The sequence below is a fragment of the Oncorhynchus clarkii genome, unplaced genomic scaffold, assembly GCF_045791955.1.
Source record: "Oncorhynchus clarkii lewisi isolate Uvic-CL-2024 unplaced genomic scaffold, UVic_Ocla_1.0 unplaced_contig_13348_pilon_pilon, whole genome shotgun sequence".
Taxonomy (NCBI): Eukaryota; Metazoa; Chordata; class Actinopteri; order Salmoniformes; family Salmonidae; genus Oncorhynchus; species Oncorhynchus clarkii.
In genome coordinates this window covers 58,435-77,521 of record NW_027261116.1, presented here as the reverse complement: position 1 = coordinate 77,521, position 19,087 = coordinate 58,435, and the positions used below count along the sequence as shown (strand labels likewise).

Here is a 19,087-nt window from a genome sequence, read left to right as displayed (position 1 = left end):
TAACTCGAGCAGTAAAAATACATGTTATCATATACTACGGCTGTCAACCAATCAGCATTCAGGACTTGAACCACAGTTTATGATCTTGTTCTAAACACTTTATACCACCAGGAGGCACTGTCACATCACCTACTGTATTTCTCTATTTTAGAAGGCAGGATAAATCCAGTCTTCTATTAGCTTTTTGATAAACCCTTTGAAATCTTGTTTGTTTTTCCTGGCCCAGTCAAGAATTTCATAATCAAAGCTGTCTGAATGGTCAAACACAGTTCACGGTTCAAACTAGACTGAACGATAACAGAAAGACACAAGCAGAGATCCAGCATAATCTTGTGTCTCTCTGGGTAGCTCGGTGTAATCTTTCTGTAAGCCTAAACCTTGTCTTGGGTCTTAGTATATCTCAATGTGGTACTCGATATAATTTACAATGGCGGTTCGGAAGGCTTTGTGGGATCATACCGGCAGCTATCGTTACTTGTATTTATATAAGGAGTCTGACATATTACTGAGGTGTGGCATCTGCATTGTAGCCAGTAGGGGTGTGGTAATTAAATAGCATATTCTCTGAGTTGCTATACAAGAAAGGCTCCATAGCTCAGTGGTTAGAGCACTGGTCTTGTAAACCAGGGGTCGCGAGTTCAATTCTCGCTGGGGCCTGACATATTTTGGCCCAGCTGATTTGTAACCCTGAGGCCAGTAGCACTTGTTGTCACACAGCAGCAGCCATCTACAGTTAGCCAGCAACTCAAACTAACCCAGCCCTGGAAAACACATTAGGAAGTCTCTTCTCTACTTCATCTCCCAGTCTTGCTCCCAAGCAAAAAAATAACAGCATCTGAAAGAGAAAGTCATCTTTTAAAGCTGTCAAATCTCATTACAGCAGGTGATTACAGAGTGTGGCACAACTAGTTTATTCAGTAAGGATGATAAGTATTTAGTTTTTTAAATACATTAAAAAACAGGTGACAATATGTTGAGTGTTATCTTACAGAGGGCAGATAAAACAAGTAGCAACACTATCATCATACATAACATAACAAACAAATATGATTACAGACAGATCAAGGAGCAATCATCATAGGAAGGTCAAGTTATCCACTCTATTGTTTTTCCTGTAGACAGCCAACTCAGATGTGTAGACAGGTAGCTAGCTCAAAAGGTCTGTGTAGACAGTAGCCAACTCAAAAGATCTGTAGACAGTAGCTAGTTCAAAATGGTCTGTGTAGACAATAGCTAGCTCAAAAGGTCTGTGTAGACAGTAGCTAGCTCAAAAGGTCTGTGTAGACAGTAGCTAGTTCAAAATGTCTGTGTAGACAGTAGCTAGTTCAAAATGTCTGTGTAGACATCCCCATCATGACGTCAGCCAGATTGGGAGTGATAGTCTCTCGACACTAGAGGCGCTTCCTTTGTTGTCGAAAGGGGGCCAAAGGTATCAATTGGATCCCTCTCTCTGTAACAGTCCCTGTTGGTCCCTCTCCCTGAGAGTCTCAGACACCTCCTAGACATTGTTCCCCATGATGGTTTAATGTCCCTCCCAGGCCATGACAGACACGCTGAACTCCCATCTCCCAGCAGGCCTTGCGGTCAGGGTACAATGCAGGTGGCCTTGCGGAGCGCCAGGTAACCGGTGACGGCGTCAGTGGGGAGCAGGCGCAGGAAGGAGAACTCCTCAGATGACGTGAACCTCAGCTTGGTCTGGGGGTCAGTGTAGTACGCCTGACACATGGACACATAATGCAGAGTGAGTGTGTGTGTGTGTAGTTCACCTGACACATACAAAATGACAACAGCTCACAGAGAGTCCATAAACATGTGTGAAGACTGTGTGTGTGTCAGTTACTCACAGGGAGTCCATAAACATGTGTGAAGACTGTGTGTGTGTCAGTTACTCACAGAGAGTCCATAAACATGTGTGAAGACTGTGTGTGTGTCAGTTACTCACAGGGAGTCCAGAGATGTCTGAGTATTTCTTGGCTGGCTTCAGGGAGGGAGGGGCATCGATGCTGTAGTCTGAACACAGCAGGCTCAAAGGTCAAATTCAGGCAATCAGAGAAGGCTCAGAAAGAATCAGGTCATGTGTAATACTGCACAGAGAAGTAGCTTATAGTTACACAGCCGTCTGTTAAAATCCCCAAAATGGGTCTTCATTTTCACTGTAAACATCTTTCAAAGCAGAAACATTGACCCAAAACATCTTTCATACACAAAGTCAGACACACTCACAATTGGGGTCATTGATCTTCCAGGGTAGAGTCCGTTCCACTGCCAGAATCTGTTTCAGGTTTTTCCAGGTCCGGTTCTTTTTTCCTGCTGCAGCTCCCCCTATCCCTGAATGCTGTATAAAGGGGGGAGAGAGGAGTGAGGCGAAGACAAGTGAGGGAAAGACAGAAAATGCTCTATCAACCAGTTATCATTTCACAAGTGTTGCCCCCCAGTCTGCTCACCACAAATATTGGGTCTTTGAAGGGCAGGGGCTTGGCTGCTGGTTCCGTTGTGGCTGGACCTACAGCATCAGACACGCCCACTGCCTTCCCCTCAGACACCGCCTCCACTGCAGTCACCTACAGGGTCAGTTTAGCAGAATGCAACATTTTGGAATGTTTAGATAGAAATATGCCAGTGTAACAGATGTGAAATGGCTAGCTAGTTAGCGGTGGTGCACGCTAATAGCGTTTCAATCGGTGACGTCACTTGCTCTGAGACCTTGAAGTAGTGGTTCCCCTTGCTCTGCAAGAGCCGAGGCTTTTGTGGAGGGATGGGTAACGATGCTTCGTGGGTGTCAGTTGTTGATGTGTGCAGAGGGTCCCTGGTTTGAGCCCGGGTATGGGCGAGGGGACGGACTAAAGTTATACTGTTACACTATGTTTATACAACATGCCTCTCTGACATGTAAAATAAGTGATCATGTAGGCTTTATTCATGGCATTTCTATCTGCAACGTTGTTTGGCAACTGAACTTGGCCCAGGGGACAGCTCAGCTGTTACATAACTAGCTAGATCAACCAGTTTGGACAAAGTGCAGCCAGCATTACAACCATTATGTAATCTCCCTACTTTTCAAGTTTTTGAGTGATCTTTGGTGTTTAGAAAAACAAAAAAAGAGATTAGAGTTTTTGACTGCAGAACGTAGATCATAGTTTTCACTGGGACTGATCTGGAGATGATGAATAAGAGGTTAAAAAGTGGTGAAGTGAGGCTTTAACCGGGCACCCTAGTCATGGACTGTTCTCTCTACTACCTCAAGCCTAGGTCCAAAAGGCTTCTTAACAGCTTCTACCCCCCAATCCATAAGACTCCTGAACAGCTAATCAAAGGGCTACCTAGACCCCTCTTTTACACTGCTGATACTCTGTTTATTACCTATACATAGTCACTTTAACTCTACCTACATGTACATATTACCTCAACTAACCGGTGCCCCCGCACATTGACTCTGTACCGGTACCCCCTGTATATTGTTACTTGATATTTATTTATTATATTGATATTGTTATTTTGCTGCTGCGGTTTAATTATTTGTTACTTTGATTTTCTATTTTTTTTTTTACTTAACTTCTTAAAGCATTGTTAAGGGCTTGTAAGTAATCATTTCACTGTAAGGTCTACCTACACCTGTTGTATTCGGCGCATGCGACAAATACAATTTGATTTAACTGTATTTTTTGTAATGGGAGGAGGACCCCTTACCACGACCAACAAAATTATTGTTACTGTATCATCGAAATCAGATCAACATTTTAATTGGTCTGTCTATTCCTCTGCCTATGTAGTACCTAGCTAGCTAACTAACTAGCTTCGGGGAAACTACCTGTGCTTGTGTCGGGTTTGCGATGGGCTGAAATTTCTTCTTCTTGCTGTTGTTCCCACTGGCCAGTACAGCAGGAGAGATGGCGGTGTTTGCAGGTCTCTTCTTACCGCGGAGCCCGGCCAGGCTAGAAGCCAACACCAACGTCTGTGTTTTACCAGCTGGCGAAGCAGTTATCCTGACCGCCCCTTCTACACCCGGGCTATGGTTCGGAGAAGCCATTTCTCTGTAAATGATTTACGCAAAAAAACGGTTAAAATGTTCATAAACACATGTTCTATTGTCATTGAAAATATTTTTCGCGTAATCGTAATCACTTCCGGGTCAAAACTAGTTCTAACGGCCTTCTTCTTTAAGGTTTTATGGCAGACTACAACCTACTAGTGTTTTTTGCCGCCACCTACTGTTTGGCTTTTTGTCAGCCTACTATTCTGCATTATTAATTCATTGCGCTGTGAAGAATTTCCCTACCAACTAACCCAACAACCTCACCACCACCACAGGACCCATTTCCCCCCAGCCAGCGTGTCTCTGTCTTATATTATTGTGTGGCCTACGCAGCATTCATTATATCCAACAAAAACAGCTCCATATCTACACTATAGGTAAATAACTTAGCAATATTTCATTAAGTTTTGCCAGCAAGATTAATCTATTAGAATATTCAGGAAGATGGTCAAGCAAGACTGATAAAGGGATAGGTGAACATACATTATACCAGGGCAGGTAGGCTACAGGTAGAGATGTAGGCAGAGGATGACGATGTAGGTCTACAGCAAGAGGTTTAAAAAGTTAGCCCAACTAGGTAATCAATAATGATCAATTATTTCCATTATCATTCTGTCACTGCATGACAATGCACATTTGTTACAGCCAACAATCATTTGTTATTGTCTTTGAAGCCAAAAACAAGACATGCATTTGTGGGAAATGCTCTAAATAGCAAGTTGTTCAGTTATTTTCATACCAATAGGCTGAAACCAAAATTGCACTAGCCTACTGGGTGAATAAACGAAAATAACAATTAGGCATACAGCTATCACAACAGATATTTTTAAATAGCAACAAAACAGCTTTTGGTTTTGAATGGTCACCATCAACGAGGGCTCCCCACCTCCCAATTAATTTAACCTCTGGCTATCAGATTAGAACAAGGTTTACAAGGCCATGTTCAAATGCCAACGTCAAATCCAAAGCAATTGGCGCACTGCCTAATCATCTGACAGGCAAAGAAAATGGCACTGTCTCTCTGCTTTCTAAAAGTGACAGAACATGGCACTGTCTCTGCACTCTGCTTTCTAAAAGTGACAGAAAATGGCAGTGTCTCTCTGCTTTCTAAAAGTGACAGAACATGGCACTGTCTGCACTCTGCTTTCTAAAAGTGACAGAACATGGCACTGTCTCTGCACTCTGTTTTCTAAAAGTGATAGAAAATGGCACTGTCTCTGCACTCTGTTTTCTAAAAGTGACAGAACATGGCACTGTCTCTGCACTCTGCTTTCTAAAAGTGACAGAACATGGCACTGTCTCTGCACTCTGCTTTCTAAAAGTGACAGAAAATGGCACTGTCTCTGCACTCTGCTTTCTAAAAGTGACAGAAAATGGCACTGTCTCTGCACTCTGTTTTCTAAAAGTGACAGAAAATGGCACTGTCTCTGCACTCTGCTTTCTAAAAGTGACAGAAAATGGCACTGTCTCTGCACTCTGCTTTCTAAAAGTGACAGAATATGGCACTGTCTCTGCACTCTGCTTTCTAAAAGTGACAGAAAATGGCACTGTCTCTGCACTCTGCTTTCTAAAAGTGACAGAAAATGGCACTGTCTCTGCACTCTGCTTTCTAAAAGTGACAGAACATGGCACTGTCTCTGCACTCTGCTTTCTAAAAGTGACAGAAAATGGCACTGTCTCTGCACTCTGCTTTCTAAAAGTGACAGAAAACGTGCACAGGCTGGGAGCTGCTCTATTTTTGTATTTATTAATAGTTATTTTATTGTGATTTTTCAGGGGGTGCTGCAGCACCCTCAGCACCCCTACTTTCCGCGGCTATGCTCTGACTACTCTGATCCTGGCAACTTTAACCTGCCTCTCTCACCTGACATTTCCAATCGCCAGCACCATGGGTCCCCCAAAGTTTACACGCACCACTTTTTTCACCGTTTCCACACATTCCTTTGTGTCATGTCCTCCTGCACACTTATCACATCTAGGAATCTCCCACCTACACACTGCTGCAACATGAGCTTAACATCTGAAATAAACTTAGTGGGTTCTGCACAAATGGTCTCACAGGATAACTGACGCATCCTAACTTAACTTCATCAGGTAAAGACTCTGCATCAAAACTCAGCAGGACAGACAGTCATCTGTGTTTCACCATGCTCTCCACCGGCTATGAGTCGCACCAAGCGGTGGGGGTCATAATGGTTCCGGAAATGGTTCCAATTGTTATGTTTCACTATATTGGATCACTCCAATATATTGGTATCCGGTATCACTCCGCGGAGGAGGGATACATCCGAGGTGAGGATTTACAGATTTACTCCTGTGTACACCTGTGTCACGGCTGGGGTCCGTACCTATATATAGACCCCATTGCCTCGGCACACGTTCTCTACATCATTTTTGAGGCGCACCAGCACCGTAGAGGATTGGAGTGATCCATATAGCTCACATAACCGTGGTTACATACGTAACCTTCGTTATGTTTCACTATATTGGATCACTCCAATATATTGGTATACCCGTACCAGATTAGTCGGTGCTAGAGGGACCTGGCCAGCCAGCAACGAAGTCCCAGTGCGGGATCGAGACGCATGGGCCGTCAGTGTGGAAGGGGGGTCCCGACACAGTCCCCGGAAGGGGAGGCAACGCCCAGGACCGTTGAACCAACCGCAGAAGGAGGTGCCACATTTACCCGATAGTACCTAGAAAAGGTGCAAGAGGAAGCCCAGCTGGCCGCAGCACCGATCTCATCGAGGGGCACTCCTCTCAGTAGAGCCCAGGACGCAGTCACACCTCGTGTTGAATGTGCCATTACAGATCCCAGCACTGGCATGCAAGACAGATTTTAGAAACACTTAAAGTAAGGGCTGTATTTATATTTGGCTCTATTTAGGCTACGATTCAAAAATGCTAATTAGCGCCAAAGTAGACATAATATAAGACTACAAATCCCTACAAGCTCATGCACGTCATCTCTAGGAAGTCACCTTTGCTAACAGGTACATTTAAAGAAATGTAGCCAATTTACTCATTACTACATTAGATAGTTAATCCAGAGATTCTTACCTTTGCCTCTATTCGGCAGTCTTGTCCAGATCTTGATGGCATTTGTAGTTCTTTATGATGGCCACATTATCATCAAATTAACATTTCATTTGTTGGGGGTAAACACAGGCGAATACACTGATAAAAGCTTGTCCAAGAGACATTTATATGGTTATTAAAACGTCATGCCAGGGTAAGCATACACAAAACATAGTTCTTATTTTGTGTTTCTAAAATCTCCTGTGAGAAAAATGAATGGTACCATTTCCTTGTTTTGTAGGTTTTATGGGTATTATGACTCATAATGTGGTACTCTATTAGCATCTCCCTAACACAGGAGTAAACTACTCCATTTATACTTCCACAAACCTTCCAAGAGGCCTTCAAAATAAAATTATTATTTTTTGTGTGAATTACTGGCAGACTAGAGGTTGTGTTGCGTATTGCTGCATTTTGCAGGCTGTTGTGCACATTTTGGTCCACAGAAAATGGAGGAAGGGGAAATGTTAAATTTCACCACCATCTAACCCTGCACCTATACACTTGCCGCATTCAAAACAACTGTGAATTGGGAACTCTGAAATCTCTGACTTCAGACTTCGTTCAAGACAACTGGGAAGTTGGGGGGAAAAACAATCTCAGACTGGGAAAAATAGTTTGGAATGGTCCAAATCAGAATTCCAAGTTGGAAACTAGCGCTCCGACTTCTAGCGCTCCGACTTTCCGGCCTGAAGATCACTGACGTCATGATTTGACCTTTGAGTTCCCAGTTATCTTAAAGCACCAACTATCCCCCCAAAAAATAACCCACCACCCCATCACACTACTTTCACACTAAACGATCCTACATCAGGCCTGGGAGGATGGAACCCCTTCTTTCAAGACTCCCTGTAGATCTTCTGCACTAAAATCTATCACACCCAAATATTTATCCCTGCTGCAACTACCACATCTATCTTCTGTGATTTCTGCACCATCAGCATAGAGTGGTTGATCACAATGGCTAGAAATGCTAGAAATCCAACCTTACTAAAACTCATCCTCTCTGGATCTCTCTTCAGGCCGACTCACTGGGGGGCTCCCAGTCAAATCACTCACCCTTGGGCTCTTCCCCCCAACTCAAACTCTGTTAATCTCAACCCTTCGCTCTCTCACAGGGCTCTTTGGATCCCCAGCTGCATGGGAACATAGTCCCTTGCAAAAGTATTCATCCCTCTTGGCGTTTTTCCTATTTTGATGCATTACAACCTGTCAGTTAAATTTATTTGAATTTGGATTTCATGTAATGGACATACACAAAATAGTCCAAATGGGTGAAGTGAAATTAAAAAATAACTAGTTAAAAAAAATAAAAAACTGAAAAGTGGTGCGTGCATATCTATTCACTCCCTTTACTATGAAGCCCCTAAATATGATCTGGTGCAACCAATTACCCTCAGAAGTCACATAATTAGTTAAATACATGATCTGTCACATGATCTCAGTATATATACACCTGTTCTGAAAGGCCCCACAGTCTAAGGGTAACCACCAAGCAAGCAGTACCATGAAGACCAAGGAGCTCTCCAAACAGGTCAGGGACAAAGTTGTGGAGAAGTACAGATCAGGGTTGGGTTATAAAAAAATATCTGAAACTTTGAACATTCCACTGAGCACCATTAAATCCATTATTAAAAATGGAAAGAATAAGGCACCACAACAAACCTGCCAAGAGAGGGTCGCCCACCAAAACTCACGGACCAGGCAAGGAGGGCATTAATCAGAGAGGCAACAAAGAGACCAAAGATAACCCTGAAGGAGCAGCAAAGCTCCACAGCGGAGATTGGAGTATCTGTTCATAGGACCACTTTAAAGCCATACACCCCTACAGAGCCAGGCTTTACGGAGGAGTGGTCAGAAAAAAAGGCATTGCTTAAAGAAAAAAATAAGCAAACACGTTTGGTAATTGCCAAAAGGCATGTGGGAGACTCCCCAAACATATGGAAGAAGGTACTCTGGTCAGATGAGACTAAAATTGATATTTTTGGCCATCAAGGAAAACGCTATGTCTGGCTCAAACCCAACACCTCTCATCACCCCGAGAAGACCATCCCCACAGTGAAGCATGGTGTTGGCAGCATCATGCTGTGGGGATGTTTTTCATTGGCAGGGACTGGGAAACTGGTCAGAATTGAAGGAATGATGGATGGCGCTAAATACAGGGAAATTGTTGAGGGAAACCTGTTTCAGTCTTCCAGAGATTTGAGACTGGGATGGTGGTTCACCTTCCAGCAGGACAATGACCCTAAGCATACTGCTAAAGCAACACTCAAGTGGTTTAAGGGGAAACATTTAAATGTATTGGAATGGCCTAGTCAAAGCCCAGACGTCAATCCAATTGAGAATCTGTGGTATGACTTAAAGATTTCTGAACACCAGCGGAACCCATCCAATTTGAAGGAGCTGGAGCAGTTTTGCCTTGAAGAATGGGCAAAATTCCCAGTGGCTATATGTGCCAAGCTTATAGATACATACCCCAAGAGACTTGCAGCTGTAATTGCTGCAAAAGGTGGCTCTACAAAGTATTGACTTTTTTTTTTGGGGGGGGGGGGGGGGGGGGTGAATAGTTTTCTGTTTTTCTCAAGTTTTCTGTTTTGTTTGTCTTATTTCTTATTTGTTTCACAATAAAAATATATTTTGCATCTTCAAAGTGGTTGGCATGTTGTGTAAATCAAATGATACAACCTCCCCCCCTACCCCCAAAAATCAATTTTTATTCCCAGTTGTAAGGCAACAAAATAGGAAAAATGCCAAGGGGGTGAATACTTTCGCAAGCCACTGAAGGACCTCACAGAATAACAACTATAACCTAACCTGATCAGGCAGAAACTGTCAAAGCAAGACAGACTGGGTATTCTCAGTCTCGCCATTGCCACCGGGTTTACGTTTCACCAAACACCAGGAATATTCTTTTTCATTTGATCCAACTTTACACTCAACGCTACCCTACTGATCACTCCTTTGTGCAGCGCCCTGCTCCGGAGAGCAAAGCACGACTCCTTTACCCAGCCTGAAACAACGTACTGGTCGGGGAAAAAGCAGGAATCCAGTTTTTAAATTCCTATCGGTCCAAAATCCTCTCTGATATGTCTCCCATGGCAAACACTGGAAGTGTGTACCACAGCTGTCGCTGCAGGTACTTCCCCCCGGTCAGGATCAACTTCAGAGTGCTCACTACTGCCAACAGACTCAAGGTTCTCAAGAGAGCAAGTAGATTTATAGGTCATTTTACTTGGTTTGTATTCAGGAGATGAAAGTAGGCACTCAGGAGAGGAAGGTTTGTACTCCGGAGACATTGGCTGGTATTTTGAGCAGAACATTCCAAATAACACAAATACACTTGATTGCTATAACTAATTTCAAACAGCTTATTGAGAAATTATCATGCAGATATACTAATGAGGAAAACAACATATCTCAATGGGCAAAAGTTATACTATTAAATAACATTGTGTAATAGGACATCTATCAGATTTGAACTTTTAATTTATTTCGGACTTTCAAAAGTTTCTTCACGTGCAGTCGCAAAAACCATCAAGCGCTATGATGAAACTGGCTCTTGTGAGGACCGCCACAGGAAAGTGAAACCCAGAGTTACTTCTGCTCCAGAGGATATGTTCATTAGAGTTACCAGCCTCAATTGTAGGCCAAATAAATGCTTCACAGAGTTCAAGTAACAGACACATCTCAACATCAACTGTTCAGAGGAGACTGCATGAATCAGGCCTTCAGGGTCAAATTGCTGCAAAGAAACCACTACTAAAGGACACCAATCATAATAAGAGACTTGTTTGGGCCAAGAAACATGAGCAATGGACATAAAACCGGTGAAAATCTGTTGTTTGGTCTGGAGTCCAAATTTGAGATTTTTGGTTCCAACCACCGGGTCTTTGTGAGACGCAGTGTAGGTGAATGGATGATTTCCACATGTGTAGTTCCCACCGTGAAGCATGGAGGAGGAGGTGTGATGGTGTGGGGGTGCTTTGCTGGTTACACTGTCTGTGATTTATTTAGAATTCTAGGCACACAACAGCATTCTGCAGCGATACGCCATCCCATCTGGTTTGGGCTTAGTGGGACTATCATTTGTTTTTCAACAGGACAATGACCCAACACACCTCCAGGCTGGGTAAGGGCTATTTGACCAGGAAGGAGAGTGATGGAGTGCTTCATCAGATGACCTGGCCTCCACAGTCACCCCCCTCAACACAATTTAGATGGTTTAGGATGACTTGGACCGCAGAGTGAAGGTAAAGCAGCCAACAAGTGCTCAGCATATGTGGGAACTCCTTCAAGACTGATGGAAAAACAATCCAGGTGAAGCTGGTTGAAAGAATGCCAAGAGTGTGCAAAGCTGCCGTCAAGGCAAAGGGTGGCTACTTTGAAGAATCTCCAATATAAAATATATTTAGATACGTTTAACACTTTTTTGGTTAATACATGATTCCATATGTGTTATTTCAACAGATTAATCATGAAAAGACCAGTGTTGAATATTGTGTTTTATCAATGTGAGTGGCAGAGGTGGAGTCTGGCAAATTAGGTGAGAGGTGGAGAGGCAATCAGCACACTATGCTGGCAGCTGTCTAAGAGTAAACAGCTCTGGTGGGAAATTAGATTCATTATTCCACCTGACAGAGGGAGTGTGTGTCTGAAGGCAAACAATGTTGACGTGTTTGGTTATTTTTAATCATATACAGAGAGGGGGAGCTATAACTCCTCAAATGCACTCCTCCAATAAAGCCCTAGTCTCTTTTTCACACACACATATACACTCCTCGGTTGAAGTTTAACACTATATCTGTGTGGTTTTGCATTACAAAGATGAACTGTGTTAGTCCATGTCTAGTCAGGCGTATGCTGTGCTGGTGATGTTCCATAGAACCCTCAGTGTTCTCTGGGAGTGTTCTCCCTCCTCACCTGCCTCATGCAAAAACCATCAGCTCCTGGAGAGGGGAGTAGGAATTAAATTTGGGCTAAGCAGTGGGTACCTGCATCCCATGAGTCAAAAACCTTGGTCCAGTCCACTTTTCAGGGCATATACAGTACAAGTGTAATTTGAAATGTCTGTGGAGAAGTTTTTGATGGATATTCACAGAAAACCACCATGTTATTCTGTTTGTTCCATTCTTGCCACTTGTCAGCCGGTTGTTGCCATGCAAAAGACTGCCGGTCTCACGGTAATTGACTGTTCATTAATTTAAACACATTTAGCATCTCCTGATCTCCCCACATACAAGCTGCTGATGCCTGCTTTTGGAACATCTACATTTTAAAAAGTATAATAAATCAATTGAATATACAACGTCACAATAAATCCATTCTTTATTTTAGGCAGGTCTAAAGAAACAGAAGGGCAGAATATGAGTTGACCTATCTGGCTTTGTGTCACGACTTCCACCACTGTTTGGGCAGCGCTCGGTGGTCGTCGTCTCCGGTCTACTAGCTGCTCTCCCTGTTCGGGCGGCGCTCGGTGGTCGTCGTCACCGGTCTACTAGCTGCTCTCCCTGTTCGGGCGGCGCTCGGTGGTCGTCGTCACCGGTCTACTAGCTGCTCTCCCTGTTCGGGCGGCGCTCGGTGGTCGTCGTCACCGGTCTACTAGCTGCTCTCCCTGTTCGGGCGGCGCTCGGTGGTCGTCGTCACCGGTCTACTAGCTGCTCTCCCTGTTTGGGCGGCGCTCGGTGGTCGTCGTCACCGGTCTACTAGCTGCTCTCCCTGTTTGGGCGGTGCTCGGTGGTCGTCGTCACCGGTCTACTAGCTGCTCTCCCTGTTTGGGCGGCGCTTGGTGGTCGTCGTCACCGGTCTACTAGCTGCCACCGATTCCCTTTTCCTTTTCTGTTGGATATGTCTCGGTCAGTCTGACCTTGGGTTATCACCCCGAGAGTAATGGGCAGGTGGAGAGAGTGAACCAGGAGGTGGGTAGGTTTCTGCGGTCGTATTGCTAGGACGGTCCAGGAGAATGGGCGAGGTACGTCTCATGGGCGGAGGTGGCTCAGAACTTCCCACCACAAAAGTACCAAGCAGCGTGGTAAGGTGGACTCATGGATTTGGGACGGTAAAGGACCCTGGAGGCAGGCTGGGGAATATCGCCGTCCCAAGGAGGAGCTGGAGGCAGGCTGGGGAATATCGCCGTCCCAAGGAGGAGCTGGAGGCAGGCTGGGGAATATCGCCGTCCCAAGGAGGAGCTGGAGGCAGGCTGGGGAATATCGCCGTCCCAAGGAGGAGCTGGAGGCAGGCTGGGGAATATCACCGTCGTAAGGGGGAGCTGGAGGCAGGCTGGGGAATATCACTGTCCCAAGGAGGAGCTGGTGGCAGCAAAGGCGGAACAACATCATTACGAGGGAACACGGCTAGCAAGGAAGCCCGAGAGGCAGCCTCAATAAAAAAACATTTTGGGGGGGGGGACACGAGGAGATTGGCAGAGTCGGATTATAGACCTGAGCCAACTCCCCGTGCTTACCGTGGCGAGCGTCGTACTGGTCAGGCACCGTGTTATGCGGTGGAGCGCACGGTGTCTCCAGTGCACGTTCACAGCCCGGTGCGCTACATCCCAGCTCCCTGCATCTGCCGGGCTAGGGTGAGCATCCAGCCAGGACGGATGGTGCCGGCTCAGCGCGCCTGGTCTCCAGTGCGTCTCTTCGGCCCAGGATATCCTGCGCCGGCTCTGCGCACTGTGTCTCCGGTACGTCTGCACAGCCCAGTGCGTCCTGTGCCAGCGCCCCGCATTTGCAGGGCGAAGATAACCACCACAAAAGGAATAAGTACGCTCCCCACGCTGCACCTTGGTCCACTTCCTTTGATGGCCGTGACACTATGCGCCATGCCATAGTCTGTAGGCTTGTTCATTTAGCAGACAAGACATGCTTGCTTATAAGTCCCATGCCATTATTTTATATTATATGATTTTAAAGTAAGGACATTATAAATTAACTTAGCTGAATAGAATATACATTATTTTTTTCCCATTCAGAGCTAAAGTGCGCCTATGAAGTTGCTATGTTGACTATAAAATGTATCATTTGAAACAGGTACTATATGCTAGTTATTTGGCAACTTTAGTTGTGAATGATACAAACCCTAGAATGTCTTACCAATCAAAAGGTGGTGCTTTGTTCCTTGCATCAGGCAGCACTAGCTGTTCTCTCCAGCTCTCATCAAGTGATAATTATTTCACCCATTAGACTATTTTTAATGTAATTTTGTCTTTACTAATATGTAAAATGAGTTTAGATTTAGAATGTCCCATTATGAAATGGGCAGAAACAGGGGCAAGAGGGAAATACATATCATCCGTATGCACTCGAATAGCAAATGGAGGCTACAGGTTCACTCAATGTTGGGTCGGCTACACAGGTTATTTTTCCACGCAACAGGTGATATTGCACACAAACTCTGTATGTCATGGGCTCTCCAACCCTGTTCCTGCAGCTACCCAGTGCTTAATTTGTGAAACCAAGTGAAATCTGTTCTGGAACATGATAGTAACATGTTATCCCAACTAAACATATTTCATTAAACTGTTGACAGCCCCTCTCTGTGTGCTGAAGAAAAGGAATGAAGGAGAGCGGGGAGGAGATGGAAATGCATTGGTTCAGATATTGTGTAGCTAAAGGTAATGTGTCAGCCTATTGATTATTTAAAACATATTTAAATATGCCCTTTTACTAGGCTTTTCAAAATCATATAGAAATTCACTATAATGTAGTCTAACTCTGAATTTGTTTAATATAGACTAGACAAATGATGTACCATAGATATCTTCTGTAATATGTGGCTAGGCTATGTACTGTACTGTACTTGCACAATGATTTCTTAAATTCAGATTTTATTTTATATATTCAAATGGGTGTTTTGAATGAATCATCACCTTAGAAAGCGCTGTCCAATCCGTTGTGTTAGGCTTTGAAACAACATCCACAAGACCATGTTTTCCATTCAGTTTCAACCTGTTGTTGAACTTCTTTCTTCAAATTGAGTTTTAAAAGCACATAGTGTTTTGATGTGATTTTCCATTGCATTTGCATTGATGTCAGAGTGGTTGGAGGGACGGTAGAGCCCTGAGTACCAGGCCATTAGCGACCTGATGATCGTTAGTGAGTTGGGTACTACTAACACATGTCCAGAGTGCATAAGAGGAGATTACACACACACACACACACACACACTAAAAAGCAAATGGTCCTATTAGTAACTCAGGGAGACTAAGGCCTGTCCCCATTCTACCCTGGTATAGAGTTTCTATCCACCTCGGTGGCATGATATATGTCTTAGTGTTCATGACCATCTGAAAACATTCAGTGAGGTTATTATCTAATCTTCTTTGCCACTGCCCTCCGGCAGCAGAGGAGTTCCTCAGGCAATACTAAAGTCAATAATCCCCTTTCCACTGTACCTAACAGGTACCTGGGGTTAATGTGCCAACACGGTAAAGAACTGAGTCAGGGCTGTGGTTACTACTGTGTAATGACTGTGTTACTAAGGACTGTGGTACTGTACATGCTTACGCTGTGGTAGTTCAAACAGACTTATGCCTTTCACAAACATCTGTTACAGAGACTTGCCTGCAGGAGAGCCATCAGCTCACAGCAGCTCCCCCAGAGAAAGACCTGTCAGCATCCAGACGTCAACACAGGATAAAGATAATATAATAATATATACATAATATAATATATACATGCCATTTATATAGGCCAGATGTGCAGTAGGGTTTGTGTGTGTGAATGTGTGTGCACAACAGTGTTGCCTGTTGTGTATCTGTGAAGGAAGGAATCTGTTGAGACAGGGGAAGCCTCTGACATCTCATCCATATTACATCCCCAGCAGGATGCTGCTACATGCTACACATAAATAAGGCATTTCTGGAGACTCTGGTGCAAACAGGCATGAATGTTTTATGAACAAGGTTAAACTGTGAGCTGTAACTGTGGGGCACTGGACCCCAAAACGTCCCTGTCTTTAACGGACACATCAACTGTCAGATAACTGACTTCAAGAGACGTTTACATCATAGCCATCTTGTTTATATTCAAACATCAGCTGCCCTCCAGCTGGAGATCTACAATACATGTTCCTGGGTGCTACAGAGGGCTCTGTACTCCACCTGAAGATCTACAATACATGTTCCTGTGTGCTACATAAGGCTCTGTACACCACCTGGAGATCTACAATACATGTTCCTGGGTGCTACAGAGGGCTCTGTAATCGTAGTATTGATTAGATACTCTTGCTTTCTAGTGGTCTAAATGAGTAAGGAGGCCTTGTTTTCATTAAAAGATATCTGCGTGTCAATCTTCAATATTCATCAACAGGACTTGCAGGCAATTATGATATGCAGGTTGGGATTCTATTGTACCAAATAGAATACCTCACAACATGTTACTAGGAGCCTTTCTATCTAGCTATTTCTCAATGAACACAATCTCAGTGTCACTCGGGTGTGAGAGAGGAGGGCCATGGCATGCATGCAGCCGCATCATATATCTCCAATCCAAAATGAAATCTACAATCGGCTTCCTATTTCATAACAAAGCATCCTTCACTCATGCCGCCAAACTTACCCTCGTAAAACTGACTATTCTGCCGATCCTTGACTTCGGCGATGTCATTTACAAATTAGCCCCCAACACTCTACTCAGCAAACTGGATGTACTCTTTCACAGTGCCATCGGTTTTATCACCAAAGCCCCATATACTAACCACCACTGCGACCTGTATGCTCTCGTTGGCTGACCCTCACTACATATCCGTCGCCAAACCCACTGGCTCCAGGTCATCTATAAGTCTTTGCTAGGTAAAGCCCTGCCATATCTCATAGCAACACCCACCCGTAGCACGCGCTCCAGCAGGTAATTGCACTGGTCATCCCCAAAGCCAACACTTACTTTGGCTGCCTTTCCACCCAGTTCTCTGCTGCCAATGACTGGAACAAATTGCAAACATCTCTGAAGTTGGAGTCTTATATCTCCCTCTCTACCTTTAAGCATCAGCTGTCAGAGCAGCTTACCGATCACTGTACCTGTACTCAGCCAATCTGTAAATAGCACACCCAACTACCTCATCCTCCTATTGTTACTTATTCTCTTGCTTTTTTGCACTCCAGTATCTCTACTTGCACATCATCATCTGCACATCAGTCCAGTATTAATGCTAAATTGTAATTATTTTCCTTACTCTTCTACATTTGCAAACACTGTACATTTTTCTATTTTTCTTTTCTTTTGCGTTATTGACTGTACATTTGTTTATGTGTAACTCTGTGTTGTTGTTTTTGTCGCACTGCTTTGCTTTATCTTGACCAAGTCACAGTTGTAAATGAGATCTTGCTCTCAACTGGCCTTCCTGGTTAAATAAAGGTGAAATAAAATAAATTAATAAAAAAATAGATTTTGTTCTTGAAGGTTGTGATTTAAAAGCGGATTAATGTCACAGAGTTGATACAGTCTTCTTCTCCACTGACTCTCTAGATATGAGCCAAAGATCAGACCCAGAGCCTGCAGCACCACCCCATCGATCTGTGTCAGGAGGCCTTTGACTGGCGCCGGATATGAGTGAATGATGTGTATGGTGATATGGCTGGCTCAAATGTGTGTATGTTTGAGCTAATGGGTTGGGGTCAAATCAATTTCAATTCCAGTCAATTCAGAATGTAAACCAGGTTCCAATTCCACATTATGTTCATTAAAAGGCATTGAAGATCAATGGAATTTCAGGGTACTTACTGAATTGACACCGAACCTGGTGTGCTGTCTGCGTGTTAACGAAGGTGTCTCGCAAGGTGTGTGTGTAAGAGAGATATAAAGATTGATCACATCTGATGTGTGTGCTTGTGTGTGTGTTTGCCCCCAGGGAAGAGAGACCAGACCATCAGCTCATATTTCACACTCAGCTTTGGTGTCATTCCATATCAGTGGACACTGAGGGAGAGAGACAGCTGGCCTAGGAGAAGAATGGCTAACAGAATGTGAGGTCTACCCTATTGAACCTTTATGCACCTATAAGTTGCTCTGGATCAGAGTGATGCGAGTGCTAAATGACTGAATTATATGTGTGTGGCCAATAAGCAATGAGGCCAATAAGCACTATGAGGCCAATAAGCAATGAGGCCAATAAGCACTATGAGGCCAATAAGCAATGAGGCCAATAAGCTGCACAGCTATGTTAAGGTCTCTCCAGAGATGTTCAATCGGGTTTAAGTCCGGGCTCTGGCTGGGCCACTCAAGGACATTCAGAGACTTGTCCCAAAGCCACTCCTGCGTTGTCTTGGCTGTGTGCTTAGAGTTGTTGTCCTGTTGGAAGGTGAACCATCGGCCCAGTCTGAGGTCCTGAGCGCTCTGGAGCAGGTTTTCATAAAGGATCTCTCTGTACTTTGCTCCGTTCATCTTTGCCTTGATCCTGACTAGTCTCTCAGTCCTTTCTACTGAAAAACATCCCCATAGCATGATGCTGCCACCACCATGCTTCACCTTATGGATGGTGCCAGGTTTCCTCTAGACGTGACACTTGGCAATCAGGCCAAAGAGTTCCATCTTGGTTTCATCAGACCAGAGAATCTTGTTTCTCATGGTTTGAGCCTTTAAGTGCCTTTTTGCAAACTCCAAGCGGGTTTTCATGTGATTTTTACTGAGGAGTGGCTTCCGTCTAGCCACTCTACCATAAATGCCTGGTTGTCCTTCTGGAAGTTTCTCCCATCACCACAGAGGAACTCTGGAGCTCTGTCAGAGTGACCATTTGGTTCTTGGTCACCTCCCTGAGCGGCCCTGACATGCACTGTCAACTGTGGGACCTTATATAGGCGGGTGTGTGCCTTTCCAAATCATGTCCAATCAATTGAATTTACCACAGGTGGACTACAACCTAAGTTGTAGAAACATCTCAAGGACGATCAATGGAAAGCTCAATTTCGAGTCTCATAACAAAGGGTCTGAATACTTATGTAAATTAGGTATTTCTGTTTTAAAAAATTATACATTTGCAAAA

The 19,087-nt window shown here is 44.2% G+C and overlaps 1 protein-coding gene and 1 non-coding gene across 2 annotated transcripts; one reads left to right on the top strand and one right to left on the bottom strand.

Annotated features, from left to right (window-relative positions):
• Positions 1 to 584: 584 nt before the first annotated feature.
• trnat-ugu (transfer RNA threonine (anticodon UGU)) lies at positions 585 to 657 on the top strand. Its single transcript has one exon. It is a non-coding gene; the product is annotated as a tRNA-Thr (tRNA).
• Positions 658 to 887: 230 nt separating this feature from the next.
• On the bottom strand, positions 888 to 4,177 carry LOC139404909 (INO80 complex subunit C-like). Its single transcript, XM_071147450.1, has 5 exons — positions 3,809 to 4,177; positions 2,445 to 2,561; positions 2,224 to 2,335; positions 1,943 to 2,010; positions 888 to 1,716 (listed from the first exon to the last, which is right to left on the bottom strand). The coding sequence occupies exons 1-5, from the start codon at positions 4,025 to 4,027 to the stop codon at positions 1,585 to 1,587; spliced, it is 648 nt and encodes a 215-aa protein (XP_071003551.1). The 5' UTR covers positions 4,028 to 4,177; the 3' UTR covers positions 888 to 1,584.
• Positions 4,178 to 19,087: the final 14,910 nt, after the last annotated feature.

Excerpts from the sequence above, each read along its gene's own strand:
- LOC139404909 (XM_071147450.1), bottom strand. The coding sequence starts at position 4,027 with ATGGCTTCTCCGAACCATAGCCCGGGTGTAGAAGGGGCGGTCAGGATA. Across the intron at positions 2,562-3,808 it reads CAAACCCGACACAAGCACAG|GTGACTGCAGTGGAGGCGGT; the intron begins GTAGTTTCCCCG and ends CTGACCCTGTAG. Across the intron at positions 2,336-2,444 it reads TCAAAGACCCAATATTTGTG|CATTCAGGGATAGGGGGAGC; the intron begins GTGAGCAGACTG and ends CCCTTTATACAG.